This window comes from Cervus elaphus, chromosome 5 (genome assembly GCF_910594005.1).
Source record: "Cervus elaphus chromosome 5, mCerEla1.1, whole genome shotgun sequence".
Classification (NCBI taxonomy): domain Eukaryota; kingdom Metazoa; phylum Chordata; class Mammalia; order Artiodactyla; family Cervidae; genus Cervus; species Cervus elaphus.
Window position 1 is genome coordinate 28752895 of NC_057819.1, and position 24996 is coordinate 28777890.

The following is a 24996-nucleotide window of genomic DNA, read 5'->3' on the forward strand; positions in this document are numbered from 1 at the left end:
ACCCGAAGCAGCCAGTTTGTCAGAGAGGCACATGAAATTTAAGATCAAACTTCTGGTGACTTTATTAGTTATAATTTCAGGCTATAAGGAGAAGGGGTGGCCTTGATGAGGTACTAGGATGGTTTTTCTTGTGAATGGGTTAACTGCACATGTAACAACAATAAACAAACGGTCTTGCGTTTGATGCTCAGGACCCTATTTCTCCTAGCCCCTCTGTAACTCTCTAAGGAACACTTAACTGTTAGTCTGGAGAAATATCTCAGCTCTATTTACTTACTGAACTTTGCACTGAATTTGCAGATTTTAACTGCACTCTAAAAACACTGGGGGAAATTCTAGCTTGTAAAAGCTATTATATAATATTTGAAGTGAACATATGGCTTATATTTAAATAACTTGAAACTATCAATGAACTAGATATACAAGCCTGGCTGTGTGTATCTCAATGTGCAGTGCTGTGGACTCTTGAATGGAATACAGGGGAAACCATGAAGCGTGGCTTAGGAGAAGTTCCTGAAAAGTAACCAATCGCCTTGTTCACTTGGATTGGGAAGTAGTTTGGTGAAATTCGGGGATGCTACTTTTATTTCTCATCTCTGCCATTAATTGTGTGATTCTGAATACTTCATTCAATAGCATTTCAAAATGCTATTCTTCATTTACAAAATCATAACAACAGAGTAGAATACCTCTGTGTAACACTACAAATGATTGTGCAAGACAGAGGGTGAGGATTAGCCTTGGGTGAGAGTTACACTAGGTAGTCTTGAAGGAACACCTCTGAATTTCTTAGGAGCCTGGACAGCTGCCACCTAGGTCTAAACACTTAGAATCTACTTACGTCAATTACAGATTTACAAAACTGGCTTAGGCAAAGCCCACTGATACAATATTTCTGCATAACAATATTTTTCATCACCTTTTCAGACTATAGATTTCTATGGTTTGTCAAATATTTCTGTATGGCTTCTTTCTAAAACATATTGCCTATTTTCATGAAAATCTAAACATTATCTGAACATTAAAAGTTCATAGGTCTTCTTAAATTACTATATACATTGAGATTTAGAAATCTTTAGTTTCCTTGTTTTGTGACATGAATATTTCCAGCATCATAAAAATGACAGTAAGTAATATAGCTAAAAATGTCCAGGTTATTCCTCTAAACTGTGCCTTTTCAATATCCAAGTCCGTAGTTTCATCATGGGAGTCTTGACTAAATTAGTTAAAAAACAAACAAACAAACAGACAAATATGTGGGAACGATTCAACAGGGCACAGCGTCCTGAAACTCCTGTGCATTCTTGTTTGCCTTGAACCCTGGTGAAGTTTGAAGAAATTCAATACCTGTTTGACATTGAAGAGCAAGTGTAAGCCTCTTCCAGAAACACTCACTTTTTCCTTCGCTTGGATAGTTTCACCATGATTAAAGGTAAAACAGTTTCCATATTCAGTGAAGACATGTGCAAAATCCTCCAATATGAAAATAAACCAAAGAAAACACAATCAGGTGAGTATTTTGATCCTTTCAAAGTTTAAATGCCTATAACTTTCTTTGCTTAATCATAGTGCTGAGTGAGAAGGCAAAAACAGCAGGGAGAATAGAAATCTGGCGATTTTAGTCTGTATTCCAAAAGCAGTTTTCATTTTTTTTGGTAAAATGCACTTGCCAATTTGTATCTGATGATCTAGTTGAGACATTTTCATATGCAGTTGACCCTTGAACAACAGGGATTTGAACTGCATAGACTCATTGTTTTAAAATAAATACCCACCACAGTACAGCTCAACCTGTGGTTGCTGGAATCCTTAGCTGGGACTTGGAACCACAGATAGGGGTTTTCCCTTTAAGGACAATCCTGAAAGAAATATCACCAAAGGTTTCTGTCTTCTATCTTTCCTTATCTAACTGTATGAAAAAGGAGGCATGTCCCATGTGTATTCACACCTCTTGATACCATAAGGCTGAGCTAAGGACATGTGATCTTGGAGCAAATTTAAACTGATTACTCATGGGAGTAAACTTTACCTCAATGCAAAATGATACAAAGAAGTAGCTTGTTATATTGATGAAATTTGAAGAAATATTGCAACATTACCTCTGGGCCACATGGCTTTCCAAAAAATTCACATTCTAACAATGTGCTGCTGTTGAGATAAAAACCATTTTCCTTGACAAACTCTGTAATGCTGAAGTTTCGCTCACTTGCGAGGAAATCAATAGCCTCTTTAGAGCTGGTGGAATTGGTACTGATTTCCTGAAGATGAAGGACTTTGGATACAATATTCCATAAGAAAAAAATAACACTAAATGTGGCTGCAGCTTCTGCTTGGAACCTATTTGCGGAAATAAAGGCACTATTTAGAATAATAAACACTTGTTGTTATCTCGAAGATGGGATCTGAACTCTATCATCCTCTCCTCCTATCTCCTATATTTTCCCTCATTTGTAATACATTCAAGCAAAATTGGATTACTAAGAGGTCTTTGTCACCTGCTGCACTCTACTTTGAATTTCTACATACAGTTTCATTTACCTAGAATACCTTCCAGACCTTGCTCTGGATACATCCAAATGGATCTTCACAACCCAACTCTGAGAGAGAGGTGTTAGGAATTGTTAACACTATAGGACCCAGATTTCCAGGGTTCACATCCAAGCCCTGCTGTGCTTTATGCTGAATCCGTGTGGCTGCCTCAGCTGCGTTGCTAAACCCCTCCCTCTTGTCTGGATCTGGTTACAACCTGCAGTTCATTGCAGAGTGGAGTTGTGGTTGTTCTGTACGTTGTGTATATGCATCTGTGACCCCAGCTTGTCTGCACTGGGCAGTTCCCCCAGCCCTGTCCAGTCTGCTCAGACAGCTTCTGCTCCTGGGTCAAGCAAGGGTGCAACCTGAAAAAGATGCCAAGTCCCCCTGCAGGTCACCAGCGCCACCAGGATCGGAGCTGAAACATGCATTCCCTGCTCATATTTGTTTCCTTCGTTTCAAATCTATCTTCGTTTCTAATCATGGATCCTGCTGACTTCAGATCCAGCACCAGAAACAGAGGCAACAGCCCTACAGAGACTGCTTACCCAGCTCCTGTGATTCAATGGGCTGAATCCCTATGATCAATCCCTTGTTCTCTGTCATTCAGTGGTTCTGCTTCTTGGATGGAGCCCTGATTGTCACAGCCAATTAAGGCTATGACAGTGCAATTCTTCATCTCACTGTCACACAGTTTCCTGAATTATGAAACTGGTATTTGTTAATACACCAATGATGAAGGTTAATATATTGATATATTTTAATACCACTTACATCAAACAATCATTTTGGTGATTATACTGTTTTTCCTAACATATTTGGAAGAGTGTAAGGTAAATATTTATTAAATAAATGCCTCATTATTGCAAAGCAACTTGCTGGCAATCAAAGCAGAAGTAATGTGTTTGCCTCTTTCTTGATAAGTGCCTCGTAATTCTTTTATTTTGCTGAGCAATTTCTGTTTTGCATTCTGTATGGTTCTTTATTTTCATACTTTAACTTCTTTCAAAATGTGATTTTTATATTTTGGATATTATATTATTATACAATTTGAAATGGTACAAACTTCCTCTCCTCAAATCAGATGCCAGGCAGCATAGAATATTACATACCCAGCTGGTAAAGAATCTGCCGGCAATGTGGGAGACCTGGGTTCGATCCCTGGGTTGGGAAGATCCCCTGGTGCAGGGAACAGCTACCCACTCCAGTATTCTGGCCTGGAGAATTCCATGAACTGTATAATCCATGGGGTCGCAGAGAGCGACTTTCATTTCATTCTTGGTGATCATACAGGACTATGCGGTGCATGGTTTGTGTGTGAATTTGCTACTGGACTTCCTCTATGTCACAAATTCTGTATTTTATTTTCATTTTCCTTTTGTATTATCTGTAATGTAACTTTTTATTCTCATGACAGTCACATTAAACCCTTTTTCAGTCAAGGTGGGACATACACAAAACCAAAAACAGGGAAAAAAAAACAAACCAACACCATATCCTTTTAGAGATGCAAAACAGCTTTTTTGGACCAGTGATTAATAGAATACCTTATGTAACTAGCTCTAAGCCTTGCAAGACCTCTCTTAAAACCACTGACCCAGGTCCCAGAACCCTGTAAATATTCTCTTTGACCTCCTTTTTCTTCAGAGACACTATTAAACCTCCACCCTCGTGGTATTTTATCTAATTGGAATATATTTAACAACTTTGATTTTCTTGGGCAAAAGTGTTTTTAGTGATCTTTTGGGGAGTTAAAAACTTACACTAGTAACAGATTTTGTGAAGAAGAAGTGTTTGCTCTAAACTGAGGGATGAACTTTTAGTTGACTTCAGGTTTCTAACTCTTTGACCAACAGGGGACCAAGGGTCTGCTCCAAAGCCCTGCGACCTTGGAATCCTACACAGATTGAACCCACACCATCTCATACCAATGTTCACTGGATTCTTTTCATGATGATTATGCAGAGAAATGAAGAAATTATTACAGGTGTAGGAGGTCTGAGCACAATACATTAAAAGGTTAAAGAGGAGAGTATTTTAGAATATTATTTTAGAACTTTTGTTTTTATACTATTAATAGTTAGACCATGGGGTAATTTAGGTGGATGGATTAAACTTTGTGAATAAAGTCCAACAGTATTTGGAACAAAGGAAGTGATAAATTTTGTGAGACATTTTTGTTTAGCATAAAATCTAACTGTTTTGCTCCAAGTTTACTTTCAACTTTAATTCAAGCTCCAAAACTCTTCCAAATATGATTTTTCAGAAACCTTGTTTAGTGATAGCTTGTCTTACTCTTTCATTTCCTATACTGATAAGTCTAGTAAAACAAAATAATAAAAATGCATTGATATATTTAAACAGCTTAATAACTGATAACCAATTACTAAGCCCGTCTTTCTTAGGTGTGTTAGTACCTCTAAGTACATTTTCCCTAATTATATGACCCAAATGAGTAAGCTTCATTTCAAGTCCATGTTGATGCCTCACTCAGTCCTTTGCTGAGCTCCATCAAAATAGATCCAAGTGTATGTGTGTTGGAATCAATTTCCAGATCCTCTGCCTTAACTCAGCATTTAAAAAGAAACACCCACAAGGATTCTTCTCCAATTTATGAAAGAGTTTTTACCTGTCAATCATTACAAATCTTAGCATATAATGCACCTGGTGTATAGCAATCTCAAGGCCCCTAGCAAAGGCAAACACTAATGGAAGACTCATCTAAGTATTAATCAAAACTCCTCAAACTTTGTCTTTTCCTGTTACGCACATCTTTCTGGCTAGGGTGAAGCTTGGCATTAAACATAGGGTATTTGAGCCCCTACTGGACCCTCTGAATTGAGAAAAGTTGAAGTAATACGATAAAATTTGTCATTTCATTTTTATTTTTCTGAGTTGTTAAAAAATAGGGTTTTAAAATTTTTATTGAAGTACAGTTGCTTTATAACATTTTGTTAATTTCTACTGTACACAAAAGCAAATTACCTGTATGTGTATATACATACTGCTTCTTTTTTGGTTTTCCTGCACATTATTTTAAATGAAACTGGGTTGTTGTGTGCAAATTCCAGATTATTGCAATATTAAAACATGTGAGTGAAGTGAAGTGAACACACTCAGTCGTGTCTGACTCTTTGCAACCCCATGAACTGTAGCCTACCAGGCTCCTCCATCCATGGGATTTTCCAGGCATGAGTACTGGAGTGGGTTGCCATTTCCTTCTCCAATTAAAAAATGTACACAGGTTAAAATTTACATGATTTTTATCAATGAAGTAATTAAATTTTTTTTCCATTTATTTTTATTAGTTGGAGGCTAATTACAATATTGTAGTGGTTTTCGTCATACATTGACATGAATCAGCCATGGATTTACATGTATTCCCCATCCCGATCCCCCCTCCCATTATAAAATAATAAATATTTATTCCTAATAGTCAATCCTTATCATATTTTATCTCATAATATTTATTTTTGATCTCCTAAAACTAAGACATAAAGTTATTTAAAGCTATAGTTTATATTTTAGCTGCCAGTTTAAAAAATGCAACTGAAATACATAGTTTTTTAAACTTCCTTTATATGGAACATGAAGGAAAATGTTTGAAGACTACTGGCTGTGAGAACAGGGGAGTGGACAACCTAAGTTCTTTTCATGATCCATCAGTCATTTGCTAAACAATGTTCGTGAGATGCTGGTGAACTGACATTCAAAGTATCTATTTGTAAAATCAGACTTTGAGAGTTGAAGATGTCTCTAACCACCACAGTATTAATGATGTATTAGATGTTACCTAAGAAAGAGTAATTTCCTTATAATTAATAATTTTCCTCTTCTACAATTTTAGTTTCTACACTATTGAATCTCATTTCTCATCTGGATATTAACTATATCTAACTTCAGGGTACACTATCAGTTTTTTCTTAATGCCACCATCTGACACCAGAGTTTAAATCATTGATTTGAGATTTGAATTATGCAAAATAAACTTTTATACAAATCAAAATTCAATGAAAACATGAAAGTACTTAAATTATAGGGTATTAAATATTTTCCTTGAGATCATTCTTCTATTTTAATTCATGCATTTCTATGTCAGCACTGCTTGAGTTGCAAATGTAAGTTTAGGTACGCTGTGTGTTTTTTCATTCATCTCAGAGTGTTGTCTAATACCATGTGACTTTTTTCTTTCGCTGGTTATTTAGTGTGTGCTGTTTAATATCTATATATTTGTTAATATCCCAAATTTCTTCCTATTATTGACTGCTTATTTCACTCTGTTGTAGTTGATAAACATACTCTGAATGATTGCAAATATTCTAACTGTATTGAAGCTTGCTTTATGGTCTTGCTACAACTTGCCCTAGAAAGTGTTCCATGTGCTCATGTGAAGAGTGTGTAATCTGCTGTTACGTAGAGTGATCTATAGGTATTATGGGCCTAAGTATTATACAGTTGCATTTTAAAACAAGCAAGAGAAGAAAGAAAAATAAACACACATTTATAATGTCTTTTAAAATTGCAGAAGTATATTTACAGGTGCTTTTAGTTTTTCATATGGATTTGAAAACTCTCTGAGTTCACTTGTTTTAAGTCTGAAGAACTTTTTAGTGTTTCTTGTATGATGGGTCTGCTAGAATGAATTCTCTCTGAATGTTTTTATTTTATCTTCATTTTAAAGAACATTTTTGTGCAAATTTGGTGAGTTTTGACACATTATATTAAAAAAATATTTTTCTACTTTATTTTCTCTCCTCTTCCGGTACTCCCATTTTACATATATTTTTATGTTTTTTAGTATCTCCCATTTCTCCGAGGCTCTTTTCATTTTCCTTCATTAGTTTTTCTCTCTGTTTCTCAGATCACATACTTTGTTAATTTATCTTCAAACTCACTGATTCTTTCCTCAGCCACTTCAAACCTACTGCTGAGTCCCTTTAGTGGATGTAGTGAGTTTTTCACTTCAACTATTACACTTTTCAAAATCAGTATGCCCCTTTGGTTCTTTGTATAATTTCTGTCCTTATTGATATTGTTTGCTTGATGAGACATTATGCTGGAGAGGGTGTGGAGAAAAGGGAACCCTCTTACACTGTTGGTGGGAATGCAAACTGGTACAGCCGCTATGGAAAACAGTGTGGAGATTTCTTAAAAAACTGGAAATAGAACTGCCATAATTCCCTTATGTTTTTAACCACAGTTTCTTCAGTTCTTTATAATAGCTGCTCTGATGTCTGATATCTAAGTTGGGAAACTTCTGTTGACTGTGATTTAAGATTCCTCCATCTTTTTATGACTTGATAGCTCATTTTTTTTTTTTACCATTAAATAATATTTCACTGAGTTGTAAGAGTTCCTTCTGTATTTTGGTGATTAGCTTGTGAATGGTTGATTTTTTTTATTTATTTATTTTTTTTTTGGGTTTTGTTAAACATTGATATGAATCAGCCATGGATTTACACGTATTCCCCATCCCGATCCCCGCTCCCACCTCCCTCTCCACCCGATTCCTCTGGGTATTCCCAGTGCACCAGGCCCGAGCACTTGTCTCATGCATCCCACCTGGGCTGGTGATCTGTTTCACCATAGATAGTATACATGCTGTTCTTTTGAAATATCCCACCCTCACATTCTCCCACAGAGTTCAAAAGTCTGTTCTGTATCTCTGTGTTTCTTTTTCTGTTTTGCATATAGGGTTATTGTTACCATCTTTCTAAATTCCATATATATGTGTTAGTATGCTGTAATGTTCTTTATCTTTCTGGCTTACTTCACTCTGTATAAGGGGCTCCAGCTTCATCCATCTCATTAGGACTGGTTCAAATGAATTCTTTTTAACGGCTGAGTAATATTCCATGGTGTATATGTACCACAGCTTCCTTATCCATTCATCTGCTGATGGGCATCTAGGTTGCTTCCATGTCCTGGCTATTATAAACAGTGCTGCGATGAACTTAAAAGCTTTTGCACTACAAAGGAAACTATAAGTAAGGTGAAAAGACAGCCCTCAGATTGGGAGAAAATAATAGCAAATGAAGAAACAGACAAAGGATTAATCTCAAAAATATACAAGCAACTCCTGCAGCTCAATTCCAGAAAAATAAATGACCCAATCAAAAAATGGGCCAAAGAACTAAACAGACATTTCTCCAAAGAAGACATACAGATGGCTAACAAACACATGAAAAGATGCTCAACATCACTCATTATTAGAGAAATGCAAATCAAAACCACAATGAGGTACCATTACACGCCAGTCAGGATGGCTGCTATCCAAAAGTCTACAAGCAATAAATGCTGGAGAGGGTGTGGAGAAAAGGGAATCCTCTTACACTGTTGGTGGGAATGCAAACTAGTACAGCCGCTCTGGAAAACAGTGTGGAGATTTCTTAAAAAACTGGAAATAGAACTGCCATATGACCCAACAATCCCACTTCTGGGAATACACACTGAGGAAACCAGATCTGAAAGAGACACGTGCACCCCAATGTTCATCGCAGCACTGTTTATAATAGCCAGGACATGGAAGCAACCTAGATGCCCATCAGCAGATGAATGGATAAGGAAGCTGTGGTACATATACACCATGGAATATTACTCAGCCATTAAAAAGAATTCATTTGAACCAGTCCTAATGAGATGGATGAAGCTGGAGCCCCTTATACAGAGTGAAGTAAGCCAGAAAGATAAAGAACATTACAGCATAGATTTTTTGAGTAAAATTTTCTCTGGGGAAAATTTCTGTGAGGGTCCTCACACTGGCATACTCAAAATGATATAGGCAATTTCTTTTTAATAATGACCATCTTCAACCAGCCTTTGCTTTTGTTAGAATATATACCATTTAGACTTCCCTGGTGGTCCAATGGTTTAAAAACTGCCTGCCAATGCAGAAGACGTGAATTCAATTCTTGTTCCAGGAAGATCCCACATGCTGGAGGACAGCTAAGCCCATGCATCACAACTACTGAGGCCACGCTCTGGAGCCCACAAGATGTAACCACTGAGCACATTCACCCTAGAGCCTGTGCTTCACAACAAGAGAAGACACAACAATGAGAAGTCTGTGCACCACAACTAGAGAATAGCCTCCCATTGGCTGCAACTAGGGAAAACCCACACACAGCAATGAAGACCTGGTGCCACCAAAAATAAGTAGATAAATTAAAAAATTTTCAAATAAATAACATTTTTTAAAAAAACACATGCCCTTTAAAATAGTATGGTGTAACTGTATTGAATACCTTTGTGGGGTATTTGATTGATTTTTACTCTTTGGAACCTTGACACATATCTTGAAATAAGTCTAACAATTACACATGCTGTAATAGTTACTATATATGCTATAATATCAACTACATATTGAACCCCTGTGCTTCCCCTGTGGCTCAGATGGTAAGGAATCTGCCTGCAATGTGGGAGACCCAGGTTCAATCCCTGGGTTGGGAAGATCCCCTGGAGAAGGGAATGGCAACCCTCCTTTGTGCCTGGAGAAGTCCATGGACAGAGGAGTCTGGCAGGCTACAGTCCATGGAGTCGCAAAGAGTCAGACACAACTGAGTGACTGACACACACACATTGAACACCTGTCCAAAGAACCACCCCAGGGATGAGACAAAATGGTGTATATGCTTCCTGAACTAATGCAACCGAAAATACATTAAATAGATATTATATCATTTTGTACACACAGGAGTTGAAACTTTAAAAGGTGAAGTGATTTGTCCATGGCCAAATAGCTGATTAGTGGTGGATCTGAAGGAAGCCACCTCCCCCACCCGCTAGGTGAAAATCCCATGTACAGGATTTCAGGCTTGACCACAGGCAATAACAAGGGTTTTCATGGATGGCCTCATGGGGAAGTTCCCTCCCTACCCCCCACAGGAGACCTGGTACACAGACAGGGATTTGCGGATCTCTGGAGGGAGGTTTGGACAAGGGTGCAATAGGAACAGAGTGCTAAACCAATTGTGCGCACAGGTCACATGCCCATGGAGCCGGGCACATTCCTATTACAGTAAACATCTCATCCTGAACACATGGGAACATTTCACACCTCCAACTTTAGCACAGTGCTTTCCTATATCTTCAAGTTATTCCTTTTCTCCCCCTACAAACAGCCTGGCCACATTTTGACAATCACACTCCCTGAGACCTAGACAGGGACCATCACCTGTCTGTCCTCTGTGCTCGCAGAGTCCTTGCACATACCTTTCATGTAATCTACAGTCACCATATATATTGCATTGTGATTGCTGATGTTTCTCTCTTTTTGGCTGATTGAAACAAACTTTTTAAATGCAAGGATAAAGACTTGTACATCTATGTAGCCACAGGGTTTGGTGCTTAGCCTAGCATATAATTGTGGAGGAAAAAAAGGAAGGAAAAAAGGAAGACAAAAGGAAAATAGAGAAGAAATCAATAAGCTTCTTAGCCCCCAACATTTCTGTTTTTAAGACAATTTAAGACCACGAGTGGTTTTGTGTATATTAAATAGCACACAATAAACTATTTCAGTCATCCAAGAAAGTTTATACCTAGCAAAGTTACAGAGATTTATTACTAAAAGTGTAGTTTTTACCTGTTTAAATTGCAGAAGGTCACAGCCGGAAACTCTATCCTCTCCACATACTGTACCTCCATAGATGTCGTGGTGGGCCATCTGAAGTAGTTGACGAGACGGCTATATACCTGCCAGACAAGGAGGCTGATGGAGCCCAGGACCACCAGCAACCAGACCACCTTGCGAATCCTACTCGGATTCCGGACAATGTTGTGGACTCCGTGGAAGGAGGTGGAGACGGCAAAGTCATGGTCAAACTTCCTACGGTCAGTGTGAGGTGGCGAAGTTCTCTTTGAAAGGTAGAGCTTGATCTTTTCCAAGAGTCCTTAAATTCAACCAAAGACAAAACAAGCAATGAGTTAGGAAAACCTAACACTGTATGTGAAAAACACAACTCACATGACTTTAAACATGCTTCCCTTTTATGTGGACACATAAGGACTCAAAATTCATCTTGAGTTGCACAGATTCTTCAGGAGTCAACACGTGTCTACTACAGAGATCTAATAAGTATGTGAGGCCTCTCATGAGAGAATGCTTCTAGTTAATGCAAACCTACTTTAGCCCATTTCTTACTCTAATAGTGTGTTTCTCTTTAGTCAAATGGGAAAAACATTCTCTGCCTCATGAGTTGGTTGTCTTAAATAAAATAGCAACTGGGGATAGCTTGGCACCTCACCCAGACCATGATAAGTACTCAATTCATGTTAGCAACTTGTGTTTTTCTATTTATTTGGTAGTGATGTGGTAGATGGAAAAGTTTCATGTCTAAAACTCTCATTTAAGAAATGAGTTCTTGGGGCTTCCCTGGTGGCTCAGTGGTAAAGAATCTGCCTGTCAGTGCAGGACACATGGGCACAGTCCTGATCTGAGAAGAGGCTACATGCCGCGGAGCAACTAAGCCCTTCTGTCACAACTACTGAGCCCGCGCTCCGGAGTCTGGGACATGTGACTCCTGAACTCAACATGCTGCGCACGCTAGAGCCCATGCTTCACAACAAGAGAAACTGCTGCAATGAGAAGCCCACGTACTGCAACTAGAGAAAAGGCCAGACAGCAACAAAGACCCAGGGCAGCCAAAAATAAAGAAATAAATCAAGAGAGATGAGTTCTAAGTCTCGCAAATGCTCATGATTAGCTGAATTCACTTTTATATCCTTTGTTTCAATTCAGGAAGTATTCTTTCTGTCAACTAATCAGCATTAATTTACTTCCAAAAGGTTTCATTAAATCATTAGTTAATATTCCCCAGGTCTCTAATCAATTAACTAAGTTTAAGTTATGGGATGTACAATGATACATAAAGACACCAATGAACATTTTTTAAGGGACTCTGTCTCATCTGCAAAGCATTAGGGCACAATTACAAATTATTTTATGATTGTTTTACACATATTGTACACTGATCAGGAAATTATGTATTAGTCTGATTAGCTTGATTTTGTACTAAGATTTTATAGTATCTCCATGAACAGTTTTTTAAACTTGTTTGAATTTTGTTGTGAAGTAATTAGCCTCCAACTAATAAAATAAATAAATAAATAAATAAAAAATAAAAATAAAATTGTTTGAATTTTAAACAGGTTATGTATACACATATATAATATACATATCCTGTCATGTGGTTCTATATTAACACATACTTATTATATATATATATGGGGGTTCCCAGGTGTCAGTGGCTAAAGAACCTGCTTGTGGTGCAGGAGGCACTGGAGATATGGGTTCAATTCTTGGGTCAGGAAGATCCCCTGGAGGAGGGCACAGCAACACTCTCCAGTATTCTTGCCGGGAGAATCCAATGGACAGAGGAGCCCGGCAGGCTACAGTTCACAGGTCGCAAAGAGTTGGACATGACTGACTACTAAGCACAACACATTTTCTTTTTCTTTTCACATTTTCTTTATGTATATATATATTCCTACATGTGGAATCTCGGCTTCCTGACAAGGGATCAAACTCATGCCACCTGCAGTGGAACCACAGAATTTTAACTTCCAGGACTGCCAGGGAAGTCCCTAAATATATGTATTTAGAGTAACTGCACAGCTCCAGAGCAAATCAGAAATATATGAAAAGCTTTTGTTATTATTATTCATTGTCAGGAAGCATTTAACAAGAGGCTTCCTGTGTGCTGTTTTGGATCTGTCAGGAACCCTCTGGCCCTTATTGATTCCTGAATATTCAGGAATTAAGAGGAGAGGCACGCCTTTCCCGGGGCTGAGGAATCCAGGCATTTCTCATTACAGTGATAAGTACCCTCTTCCTTTTTATGAGCCAAATGGTAAAAGGTGATTGTTTGCAACTCTCTCTCTTTGATAGGGATCATCTTACGCTTTGTAAGTCTGGAATTTTAATCTTTGTCTTTGCTGAGAATAACCACCTTGTAAGACAGTATATATGCCCACGCCATGTTGATTAAAACACCTTTGCTCCATCAGAGCTTTGGTCCCCGTGCCTTTCTTTCTTTCTTTCTTTCTATTCCTTCTCTCTCTCTCTCTCTCTCTCTCTTTTTCTTACTCTCCGGGCCACCAGGTTCTGGTCCATTAAAGGACCAACAAGCGCTATCAGCCTCTTTCTCTCTCTTACTTTCTTATCATCGACTCCAGACCACCAGGTTCCGGTCCATTAAAGGACCAACAATTCATGAGCAAAATAAATTTAATAATGCTTGTTTACATACTATTTATCCATTAGCTACAATACATGTGGAGAATTGACTGACAGGACAACTCAGTCTCAGGGAATCTGATGCCCTTCCATCCACAAGGGAAGAGTGATCTAGAAATCGGTAATTGGCCAACTGCAGTGTTTATGGCTGTAAACATTACTCTGAAAAATGTGAGTTTTAAGTAGCTCTGCCAAAGCTCAGCTCATTTATTATAAATCTACTTCTTGACAACTGCTCTGACTCTCCATCATTTGCTAGGGTTTAAAAAGAATTCTTAAAAATATTTTTGGATGGATAGTGAAGCAACAAGGTCATGTATTACTGTGAGGAAGATTAGAATTTGTTTAATTAGAGCACAAAGCAAGAAACTTCTTACTTTCCCACTGAAATGGATACTTTGTAATTATTTCAAGTGGCCCTTGCATTGAATAGTGATCTTGACAGAAGCATTCTAAAGAACATCAAACAAGTTTTGCTGTATTTTAATATAAAAATTGTAGGCACATGATAAACAGAAACAAAACCAAATAAAACTACAAAAACAGATTCTGATGTACAAGGATATTTTAAAGCCACATATATTTGACTCCTGCATACAAAATAACACTTTTCCTAAGTAACAGAAACTGTATTACTTATAGTATATCCAAGTAATATTGGAAATCAAATTTCCCCAATGAAAATATAACCTCCTTTTCCTTTGTTAATTTCTGGCTTTTAGAGATAAAAATTCTACCTGTTCTGAGGATTTTACTCCTTACCCACCTTTCTTAGCCTGGGTGTCTGATTTCTCAAACTGCTCCATCTCCAATTTCAATAAGCAGGAGTCCTTGAGGTCTAACCAATTCCCATCAACCTTACTCATTTTGTGGCCTTTATATAAAATACAGCAGTTGAGGCTATAAAACGTGGGAGCAATTTAAATGTTTGTGTTGCTATGTTTTGCCTAATAAAGTGCATAATCTGCAAACTGAACACAGTGGCAGAACCAGCTATGGGCCTCCATGGACTCATGAGAAGCTGTCAGAGTGAAACCAAAAAACATAATTAAGGAAACCATTTTCTCAGAACTAAAGGGATGATCCCTACAAATATTTGTGGTTTTAGAATCCCCCTGAACAGGCTAAGTGACTCTGAAGACGCACCTGGGAGAAAGTCTCCTTGGTCTTTATTTCCACCTCTCTTTACATCGCTTTGAATCAAAATGCAGTTAGAGTGAAATTTGTGGGGATAAAGATGTCTTTTCTTTGTTGAATTTTCTTTCTAAATAACAGATGAAGGTTTTGAACAGAAATAGTAATCAAATGAAAATGACAAAATAAAACTCCAGAAAAATATCTCCTTGACAGGAAATGGTTGTTGAAAGCATTCAAACTCAATTGAGCACAAAGCTGGTTATATGTTCATAGGAACAATTCTGAGAAATTATAAGAATTTATTATATTAAATAATAAACTGGAGACTATGCATTGTTGTGTTTAAACGGCACCATCTCTTGATAGAACTGAGGAACTGCCTGTATCACTACTTAAAGTCTTTTAGAGTTGCCATGGTAACATTTCATATGATCACCAACCTTTAACATAGTTAGATATGTGCTACATGTATTTTTTTGGAAGCTCAGGACTCTAAGTTGAAACCATTCTTTTTTTTTGAGTTTTTTTAAATTAATTAATTAGTTTATTTTACTTTACAATATTGCATTGGTTTTGCCATACATTGACATGAATCAGCCATGGATTTACATGTGTTCCCCATCCTGAACCCCCCTCCCACCTCCCTCCCCATCCCACCCCTCTGGGTCATCCCAGTGCACCAGCCCAGAGCACCCTATATCATGCATCAAACCTGGACTGGCAATTCGTTTCACATATGATATTTTACATGTTTCAATGCCATTCTCCCATATCATCCCACCCTCACCCTCTCCCACAGAGTCCAAAAAACTGTTCAATACATCTGTGTCTCTTTTGCTGTCTCTCATATAGGGTTATCATTACCTTCTTTCTAAATTCCATATATATGCATTAGTATACTGTATTGGTGTTTTTCCTTCTGGAAACTATTCTTATATGGAAGCAAACTAAGAAATTTCAAGAGATGTAAATAAAACTCCTGGGAAGACTTCCCTAACCATGAAATTAAAGATTTCAGGAAGAGGGTCAATCTTAATGTATGAATTTCTCCCTTAGAGGGCTTCCTTTGGGGTTAATGACAGCTTCAGTTACAGTCTGTTAAAATCCAGGTGCTCCTCACTTAACCTGATCACTCTTCCTTCCCCTGCATGTCCTCCTCCTTTTCTTCTTCTGAGCATCTTTCCGCAGGATTCCTGGAGGTTACCTGTTCATATCCTGTCAGTTGCTCACTGTCTGAACTTTTAGGGACAGACTCACTGGGTGATTTCAGTTTGGGAACAGCCTGGTAGGTGATGGGGCCAACATGAAAAGGGCAGGCCAGGTGGGGGGCAGTAATAAAAATGGGCGCGGGTGCCCTGGAAGGGGGAAATGCTGGAAGGGAAATCAAGAGAGAGAAAGAGAGCCTCCAAAGCCACATTTTATCTGCATCATAATTTAACAAAGGCTCAGGCATAACCAGGGCTTCCCTGGTGGCTCAGCAGGAAAGAATCTTCCTGCCAATGCAAGAGACACAGGGGCCATGCCTTCAACCCCTGGGTCAGGAAGATCCCCTGAAGGAGGACATGGCAACCAGCTCCAGTATTCTTGTCTGGAGAATCCCATGGACCGAGAAGCCTGGGGGACTACAGTCCATGGGGCAGCAAGGAGTCAGACAGAACTGAAGTGACTGAGCTTGCACACAGGCATAAGTAGAAATTTTTTTTTTTTTTTTTATTTTTAAAATTTTTTGACGTGGAACATTTTTTTCAAGTCTTTATTGAATTTTTTATAATATTGCTTCTGTTTCTTTTTTTTTTTTTTTGATCCCAAGACATGTGATGCGGGGAGCCGGGCCTGACTGCTCAGGCCCCTTCTCGGCCCTGAGAGAGATCAAAAGGTCCCTCTCTGTCCCGCCACCCCTGATTTGTTAAAGTGCAAATTGGCCTTTCTCACCTCCCTCAAGGAAATCGCTGCAGCCACCATTTGCCCATTTTCCTGACTCTGATAAGATTATCGGGCTCCTGTGAATGGCTTATGTCTAGGTAGTCTTTACCTGATTGTAAGACGCTGGTGCCATGCTCTGCTGGAGTTAAGATAAAACTCCTAAAACTAGTATCTGCAGTTCTGCACGTATGCAAGTCTTTGATCTAAAATTTGGTGAATCCTGTTAGTATATATATGTATGTTACCCCTCAATAAAGTCGTCGGAATCAGTCACAAGCTGACTCCGTCCCTCTCAACCCCATCTTTCTTAGTCTTTTATTTCTCAGGTGCACTGGTGATTGCGTCCTTGACCTGTTCATCTAGCCGGCAGGCCCGGCAATGTGAGACCTTAGTTCCCTGATCAGGGATCAAACCTTCACCTCTTGCATTGGAAGACACAGTCTTAACAACTGGACCACCAGGGAAATCCCCACTAGAACGTTCCTAAAGTCCCTTTCATGTATTCACTTCCTCTCCCTCTTCCTCACAACTTCTGGTTACTTCAACATAAGAGCTTAGTGCAAAGAGGAAAGAAGAGTGGAACAGATAGGAAGGAAAGAAGGTTGGCAAGACCTTGCCTGTCTTGCCTACTTTTTACTTGATAGAGAATAGCATTTTAAAAGCCTCTTATCTTCATGTGTATTCCTCACATGTGACACAATTGAAGACTGTGTTTGCTCTGGCCTGCCTGCTCTGACACCTCCTCCTCTCTCTTCTACTTTAGGATCGCCTTTCCAACATTGCTTCGTTTTCTCCTTCTCTGCTCAGTTTTATTTTATTTTATTTATTTTTTTAAAATTTATTTATTTTCATTTATTTTTATTAGTTGAAGGCTAATTACTTTACAATATTGTAGTGGTTTTTGCCATACATTGACATGAATCAGCCATGGATTTACATGTGTTCCCCATCCCGACCCCCCCTCCCGCCCCCTTCCCCATCCGATCCCTCAAAACAGATCACCAGCCCAGGTTGGATGCACGAGACAAGTGCTCAGGGCTGGTGCACTGGGAAGACTGCTCAGTTTTAAAAATATTTCACTGTCACTTTCCTCTATGAGCAGCTGGTAGTAAATTTGAACTCAGTCTTTGGTGAGGAAATGCCACCATTTGCTTCATCACACCCCTGTGTGAAATCTAAGCCCACCATCCATCTCACAAGTGCCTCTGGTTTCTCCTTTGTTAATTAATGTACCTCTTTAAGCAGCTCAGTAAACACACAGAACTTCCCACTCCCTCCTTTCTGCTTGCCCTGCTCACTACCCTTGATTTGCAGAGCAAGGGCCTTTGGCAAAAGATCAATCTCCAGATTTCTCCCATCACTGCCCCTTAACATGTTCACAAACAGACAAAATCAAATTCAGGGCGAGTCCAGAGGTTTCTAAATTATTGTTATCTACCACACTTGCACCAATAGTATCAGCAGCAGAAAACCATTCATTACTACTAATAAACACAAAAGGTGAAATAAAGAGAGTGGATGGGTGGAATATTTTCTCTGCCCTTGCATTTGAATTCAGAGCATAAGCAACATTAAAATTTTTATGCAGTGTCTAGAGAAGTATATTCTGGCACCACATTCGTTGTACAGACACATTTTTATTCTATTTTTAAAAAATATCTTATGTGGTTTTGTTGTTGTTGTTGTTTGTTTTTTGGCCACACAGCATGTGGGGTCTTAGTTTCTTGGCCGGGGATTGAACCTGAACCCCCTGCATGGGAAGCGTGGAGTCTTAACTGGTGGACCGCCAGAGAAGCCCCAAATCTTATGTGTTTCTAATGAAATTTTTGATCTCATTGAATCGACCTACATCTAAAGGTATCAAAAAGATCATGTTTAGCTACTACTTTTAAATTTACCTTTGAATTAAAACTTTTACTTTCTCTTTAGGGAAATGCATAACCATTAATAGTAAAGCACAACTTTTTTAGATTTAGACAGATCTGATAATGACTATACGTTCTGAAAAGGAAGACAATGTAAAAAATACCTTTTCTTGTATTATTTTAAGACACTCTTCCTAATAATCTTGGAAAGAAAAAAATTAAGCTAACTAACAGCTTAGCATTTCTTAACAATTACTTTCTCTCATTATATCTATTATTGAGGGTAAGAATCCCTTAGAAGAAATGGAATAGCCCCCTTAGTAAAAAAAGAGTCCAAAATGCAGTACTTGGGTGCAGTCTCAAAAAAGACAGAATTATCTTGGTTCATTTCCAAGGGAAACCATTCTGCATCACAGTAAGTCTATGCCCAAGTCTATGCCCCAACCACTAATGCCAAAGAAGCTGAAGTTGAATGGTTCTATGAAGACCTACCAGACCTTCTAAAATTAAGACAAAAAAAGATGTCCTTTTCATCATAGGGAATTGGAAGGCGAAAGTAAGAATTCAAGAGATACCTGGAGTAAAAGGCAAGTTTGGCCTTGGAGTACAAAGTGAAGCAGGGCAAATGCTAACAGAGTTTTGCCAAGAGAACACACTGGTCATAGCAGACACCTTCTTTCAACAACACAAGAGATGACTCTACATATTGACATCACTAAATGGTTGATAATGAAATCAGGTTGATTATATTCTTTGCAGCTGAAGGTGAAGAAGCTCTATATAGTCAGGAAAAATAAGACCTGGAGCTGACTCTGGCTCAGATCATCAGCTCCTTGTTGCAAAATTCGGGCTTAAATTGAAGAAAGTAGGGAAAATATCATTCAGGTATGACCTAAATAAAATCCTTTATGATTATACACTGGAGGTGAGGATAGATTCAAGAGATTAGATCTGGTAGACAGACAGCCAGAGAAACTATGGACAGAACTTTGTAACATTGTACCGGAGGTGGTGACCAAAACTTTCTCAAAGAAAAAGAAATGCAAGAAGGCAAAGTGGTTGTCTGAGGAGTCCTTAAAAACAGCTGAGCAAAGAAGAGAAGTGAAAGGCAAAGGACAAAAGAAAGATATACTCACCTGAATGTGGAGTTCTAGAGAATAGTAAGGAGAGATAAGAAAGCTTTCTGAAGTGAACACTGCAAATAAATAGAGGAAAACCATAGAATGGGAAAAACACATGAAAAGATGCTCAACATCACTCATTATTAGAGAAATGCAAATCAAAACCACAATGAGGTACCATTACACGCCAGTCAGGATGGCTGCTATCCAAAAGTCTACAAGCAATAAATGCTGGAGAGGGTGTGGAGAAAAGGGAACCCTCTTACACTGTTGGTGGGAATGCAAACTAGTACAGCCGCTCTGGAAAACAGTGTGGAGATTTCTTAAAAAACTGGAAATAGAACTGCCATATGACCCAGCAATCCCACTTCTGGGCATACACACTGAGGAAACCAGATCTGAAAGAGACACGTGCACCCCAATGTTCATTGCAGCACTGTTTATAATAGCCAGGACATGGAAGCAACCTAGATGCCCATCAGCAGATGAATGGATAAGGAAGCTGTGGTACATATACACCATGGAATATTACTCAGCCGTTAAAAAGAATTCATTTGAATCAGTCCTAATGAGATGGATGAAACTGGAGCCCATTATACAGAGTGAAGTAAGCCAGAAAGATAAAGAACATTACAGCATACTAACACATATATATGGAATTTAGAAAGATGGTAACGATAACCCTATATGCAAAACAGAGAAAGAGACACAGAAATACAGAACAGACTTTTGAACTCTGTGGGAGAAGGTGAGGGTGGGATGTTTCAAAAGAACAGCATGTATACTATCTACGGTGAAACAGATCACCAGCCCAGGTTGGATGCATGAGACAAATGCTCGGGCCTGGTGCACTGGGAAGACCCAGAGGAATCGGGTGGAGAGGGAGGTGGGAGGGGGGATCGGGATGGGGAATACGTGTAAATCTATGGCTGATTCATATCAATGTATGACAAAACCCACTGAAATGTTGTGAAGTAATTAGCCTCCAACTAATTGAAAAAAATAAAATAAAATAAAAAAGAAAAAAAAAAGATCTCCTCAAGAAAACTGGAGATAACAAGTGAACATTTCATGCAAAGACGGGCACAATAAAGAACAGAAATGGCAAGGACCTAACAGAAGCAGAAAAGGTTAAGAAGACGTAGCAAGAATACACAGAAGAACTATTCAAGAAAGTCTTAATGACCCAGATAACCACGATGATATAGTCACTCACCTAGAGCCAGACAACCTGGAGTGTGAAGTCAAGTGGGCCTTAGGAAGCATTGAGAGAAAGTGAAAGTAAAGTGGCTCAGTCATGTCTGACTCTTTGCTACCCATGGAGTGTAGCCTGCACCAGGCTTCTCTGTCCATGGAATTCTCTAGGCAAGAATACTGGAGTGGGCTGCCATTTCCTTCTCCAGGGGATCTTCCTGACCCAGGGGTCAAACCCGGGTCTCGCGCATTGCAGGCAGACGCTTTACCATCTGAGCCACCAGGGAAGCCTTAGGAAGCATTACTATAAACCAAGTTAGTGGAGCAGATGGAATTCCAGCTGAGCTATTTAAAATCCTAGAAGGTGATGCTTTTAAAATGCTGCATTCAATATGACAGCAAATTTGGAAAACTCAGCAGTGGGCACAGGACTAGGAAAGGTCAGTTTTCATTCCAATCCTAAAGAAAGACAATGCCAAAGAATGTTCAAACTACCACATAATTGCACTCATTTCACATGCTAGCAAGGTAATGCTCAAAATCCTTCAAAGTAGGCTTTAGCAGTATGTGAAGAGAGAACTTCCAAATGTATAAGCTGGATTTACAAAAGGCAGAGGAACCAGAGATGGAATTGCAAACATTCTTGAGATCACAGAAAAAGCAAAGGAATTCCAGAAAAACATCTGCTTCACTGACTACACTAAAGACTTTGACTGGGTGGATCACAACAAACTGTGGAAAATTCTTCAAGAAATGGGAGTACCAGACCAGTTTACTTGCCTCCTGACCAACTTGTATGTAGGTCAAGAAGCGAAAGTTTGAACCAGACATGGAACAACTGGCTGGTTCCAAATTGGGAAAGGAGTATGTCAAGGCTGTTTATTATCACCCTGCTTATTTAACTTAAATGCAGAGTACATTATGCAGAATGCCAGGCTAGATGGAGCACAGCTGGAATCAAGATTGCTGGGAGAAATATCAACAACCTCAGATATGCAGATGATACCATTCTAATGGCAGAAAGTGCAGAGTAACAAAAGAGCCTCTTGATGAGGGTGAAAGAGGAGAGTGAAAAAGCTGGCTTAAAACTCAACGTTCAAAAAACTAAGATTATGACATCCGATCCCATCACTTCATGGCAAATACATGCGGAAAAAGTAGAAACAGATTTCATTTTCTTTGGCTCCAAAATCACTGCAGATAGTTAATTCAGCTATGATGTTAAGACGCTTGCTCTTTGGAAGAAAAGCTATGATAATCTTAATAGCATATTAAAAAGCAGACACATCACTTTGCCAAGAAATTTCGTCTAGTCAAAGCTGTGGTTTTTCCAGTAGTCATGTACAGATGTGAGAGTTGGACCATAAAGAAGGCTGAGCACTGAAGAACTGATGTTTTCAAACTGTGGTGTTGAAGAAGACTCTTGAGAGTCCCTTGGACTGCAAGGAGATCAAACCAGTCAATCCTAAAGAAAATGAACCCTATATATTGATTGGAAGGACTGATGCTGAAGCTGAAGCTCCAGTATTTTGGCCACCCAATGCAAAGAACTGACTCATTGGAAAAGACTCTGATGCTGGGAAAGATTGAGGGCAGGAGGAGAAGGAGGCCACAGAGGATGAGATGGTTGGATGTCATCACCGACTCAATGGACGTAAGTTTGAGCAAACTCAGGGAGATGCTGAAGTACAGGGAAACCTGGCATGCAGCAGTCCATGGGGTCACAAAGAATCAGACTCGACTGACTGAACAACAACAATAAATAATTCTGTTTTGCTCCGGCTTTGTATTAACACAAAAACAGAGCTGCTATTTTCTGCTGCCCCCTGTGTGTAAGCATTGTGGGTTAGTGTTTTTGTATTTGTTACAGTATATTGTTTTTTTTATAAAACACTAAGTGAAAGTAACTAGCTACTGTATCATATCTATTCAAAGCAAATAAATTCACAGATTTAAAATGATAGCATTTGTCGCAGAAAGGAAACTTATGTTACCACCAAGTCCAAGCCTCATTGCTACCCCTACCCTCACCCAGACAAGAGGAGAAGTAAAGTCCATGATAGCAGGGTTCTTTGTTTTTTTTGCTGTTGTTGTTTACCCAACTGGGTAGAAAAATAACTGGTAAGTAAGAATTCAACATATTCAATGAATATGCTGAATGAATACAAAGTCTGTCCTAGCCTTGTACTTTTTTCATTATGCACATGCTATCATGATACAAGAAAATTATTGTCTTTAATTTTGTACTTTTATTTTGAAAAGTACAAACTTAAAGTTGCATAAATTGTGCGATGAGTACCTATATACTCTACTCATTCATTTTTAACATTTTCTCACATTTGCTTTTTCTTCCTTGTGAATTAAACCATCCTCTTATTACTTAAGAAAAAGGACATCTTCCTGTGTAAATACGATGTAAAAATCAAACTCAGGAAACTTAATTTTGACACAACAGTATAATTTAATACTCACTCAATACTGAACATTTCCAAATTTTTCCCCAGTCAAATTTTATAATATTCTATTTCTTAATCCAAAATCCCTTCAAGGATCATGGGTCTTATTTCCTTATCATTTTTATTCATTCACTTTTAATCCAGAACAGTTCCCTAGCCATTAGTTTATTTTTTTGTCTTCTTATATTGCTGTTTTGAGGAATTCATTCCAGATGTTTTGCATAATGTCTCTCAGGTCGGGACTGTACAGTTTCTCCTTCGTAATTAGTCTTAGGTCAGGTACTTAAGGTCCCTGGGGAACCACTTGGGGATTGGTGTTCCTCACAAAGCATCAGATCAAGGAGCATGTGACCTCAGTCTCTTGTATCACTGACGGCAGGAAGGCTGATCGCCTGGTTAAGGCATGCCAGTCATATTCCTTCTTTGTAAATGCACCTTTTCCCTTTGTAATTAATAAGTAACCCGAAGGAAGTTAGATTCTTGTTCCCAACTGTTCACCCACTGATTTTAGCAAAAATCAATGAGTCTCATCTGAATTAATTACAGCTATGGAGTTTATAAGATGATATTCTCGTTCTTTATTCTTGCTATATTTTTTGTTACTATTCTTCTATAAAGAAGAGCTTTATCTTGTGATTTCCCTTATTTTTTTAAAATTAGTTTTGAATTGTTGTATACATTAAAACTTATTTCTGTGGTTACTACTTTTTAAAAAATTCTTTAAATTAGTGACTTTTCTGGAAGGACTAATTGAAATATGTTTGCTGCATTTACTACTGTCTCATCTTCCATAAGTATCTATTAAAAATTAGAAATTAAAAAATACACTTTAGACAAAAAAGTGTTAATCTGAGAATAAAAACTTGTGATGTTTTCTACTTAGATCAATTAATTTAAAGCACCAAAATACTTAGCTTTAGGAAAGAGATAGGATTCATAATTATTTTAGCACTCAGTTATTTGGGTGGCTATCAAAAGAGTGGTAAGGTAATATGTAGACAGACTAACTTTTGGGTGTTCCTTTTAAATAACTCAATTTCCTTTCAGTCTTTATTTTGCAATAAATAAAGATAAATAAATTTATTTATCTTTGTTTCTAGATATACTAGAAACAAAGCCTCTTGGCTAAACACAAAATTGAATCACAGACTCCCTGTTTCTTTATCTCTTGACACTTAATAAGATGTTGACCTTGTTATCCAAACAATTCTGAATTGCAATTTTGTGCTTTGATTGAATGAAATGCCCATCCTTCAATTTTTAAATAGAGGAAGCTACTGTTTTCTACACAGAGCAGTAAGATAGACAGGAAAATGTCACATATCTGTAATACCATCGTTAATAGACGTGTATTAAATGTGCCTCAATGACACCCTCATTATTTGTATGTTGAAAAAGCCCACCCCCAGCTGGCATGCTCAGCCTTCTGAAAATGGAGGGTTCTGGGGACTCCAGCTCTGCTACAGCCTGCCATTGGTCCAGTCTGTGGGAGGTTTGTTTGTCTCTCAGCCCCTGCCACGCCACAAGGGAAACGGTCT

The 24996-nt window shown here is 38.4% G+C and overlaps 1 protein-coding gene across 1 annotated transcript in view; it reads right to left on the minus strand.

Moving 5' to 3' along the window:
- The window catches only part of ASIC5 (acid sensing ion channel subunit family member 5), a 39521-nt gene extending 24953 nt beyond the window's left edge, over positions 1–14568 (minus strand). The window contains exons 1-4 of the mRNA XM_043900834.1: positions 14529–14568; positions 11111–11417; positions 2100–2337; positions 1348–1473 (exon numbers count right to left, since the gene is read on the minus strand). Coding sequence (XP_043756769.1) covers positions 1348–1473; positions 2100–2337; positions 11111–11417; positions 14529–14568 — 711 coding nt within the window. The remainder of the gene's footprint in view (positions 1–1347; positions 1474–2099; positions 2338–11110; positions 11418–14528) is intronic.
- Positions 14569–24996: the final 10428 nt, after the last annotated feature.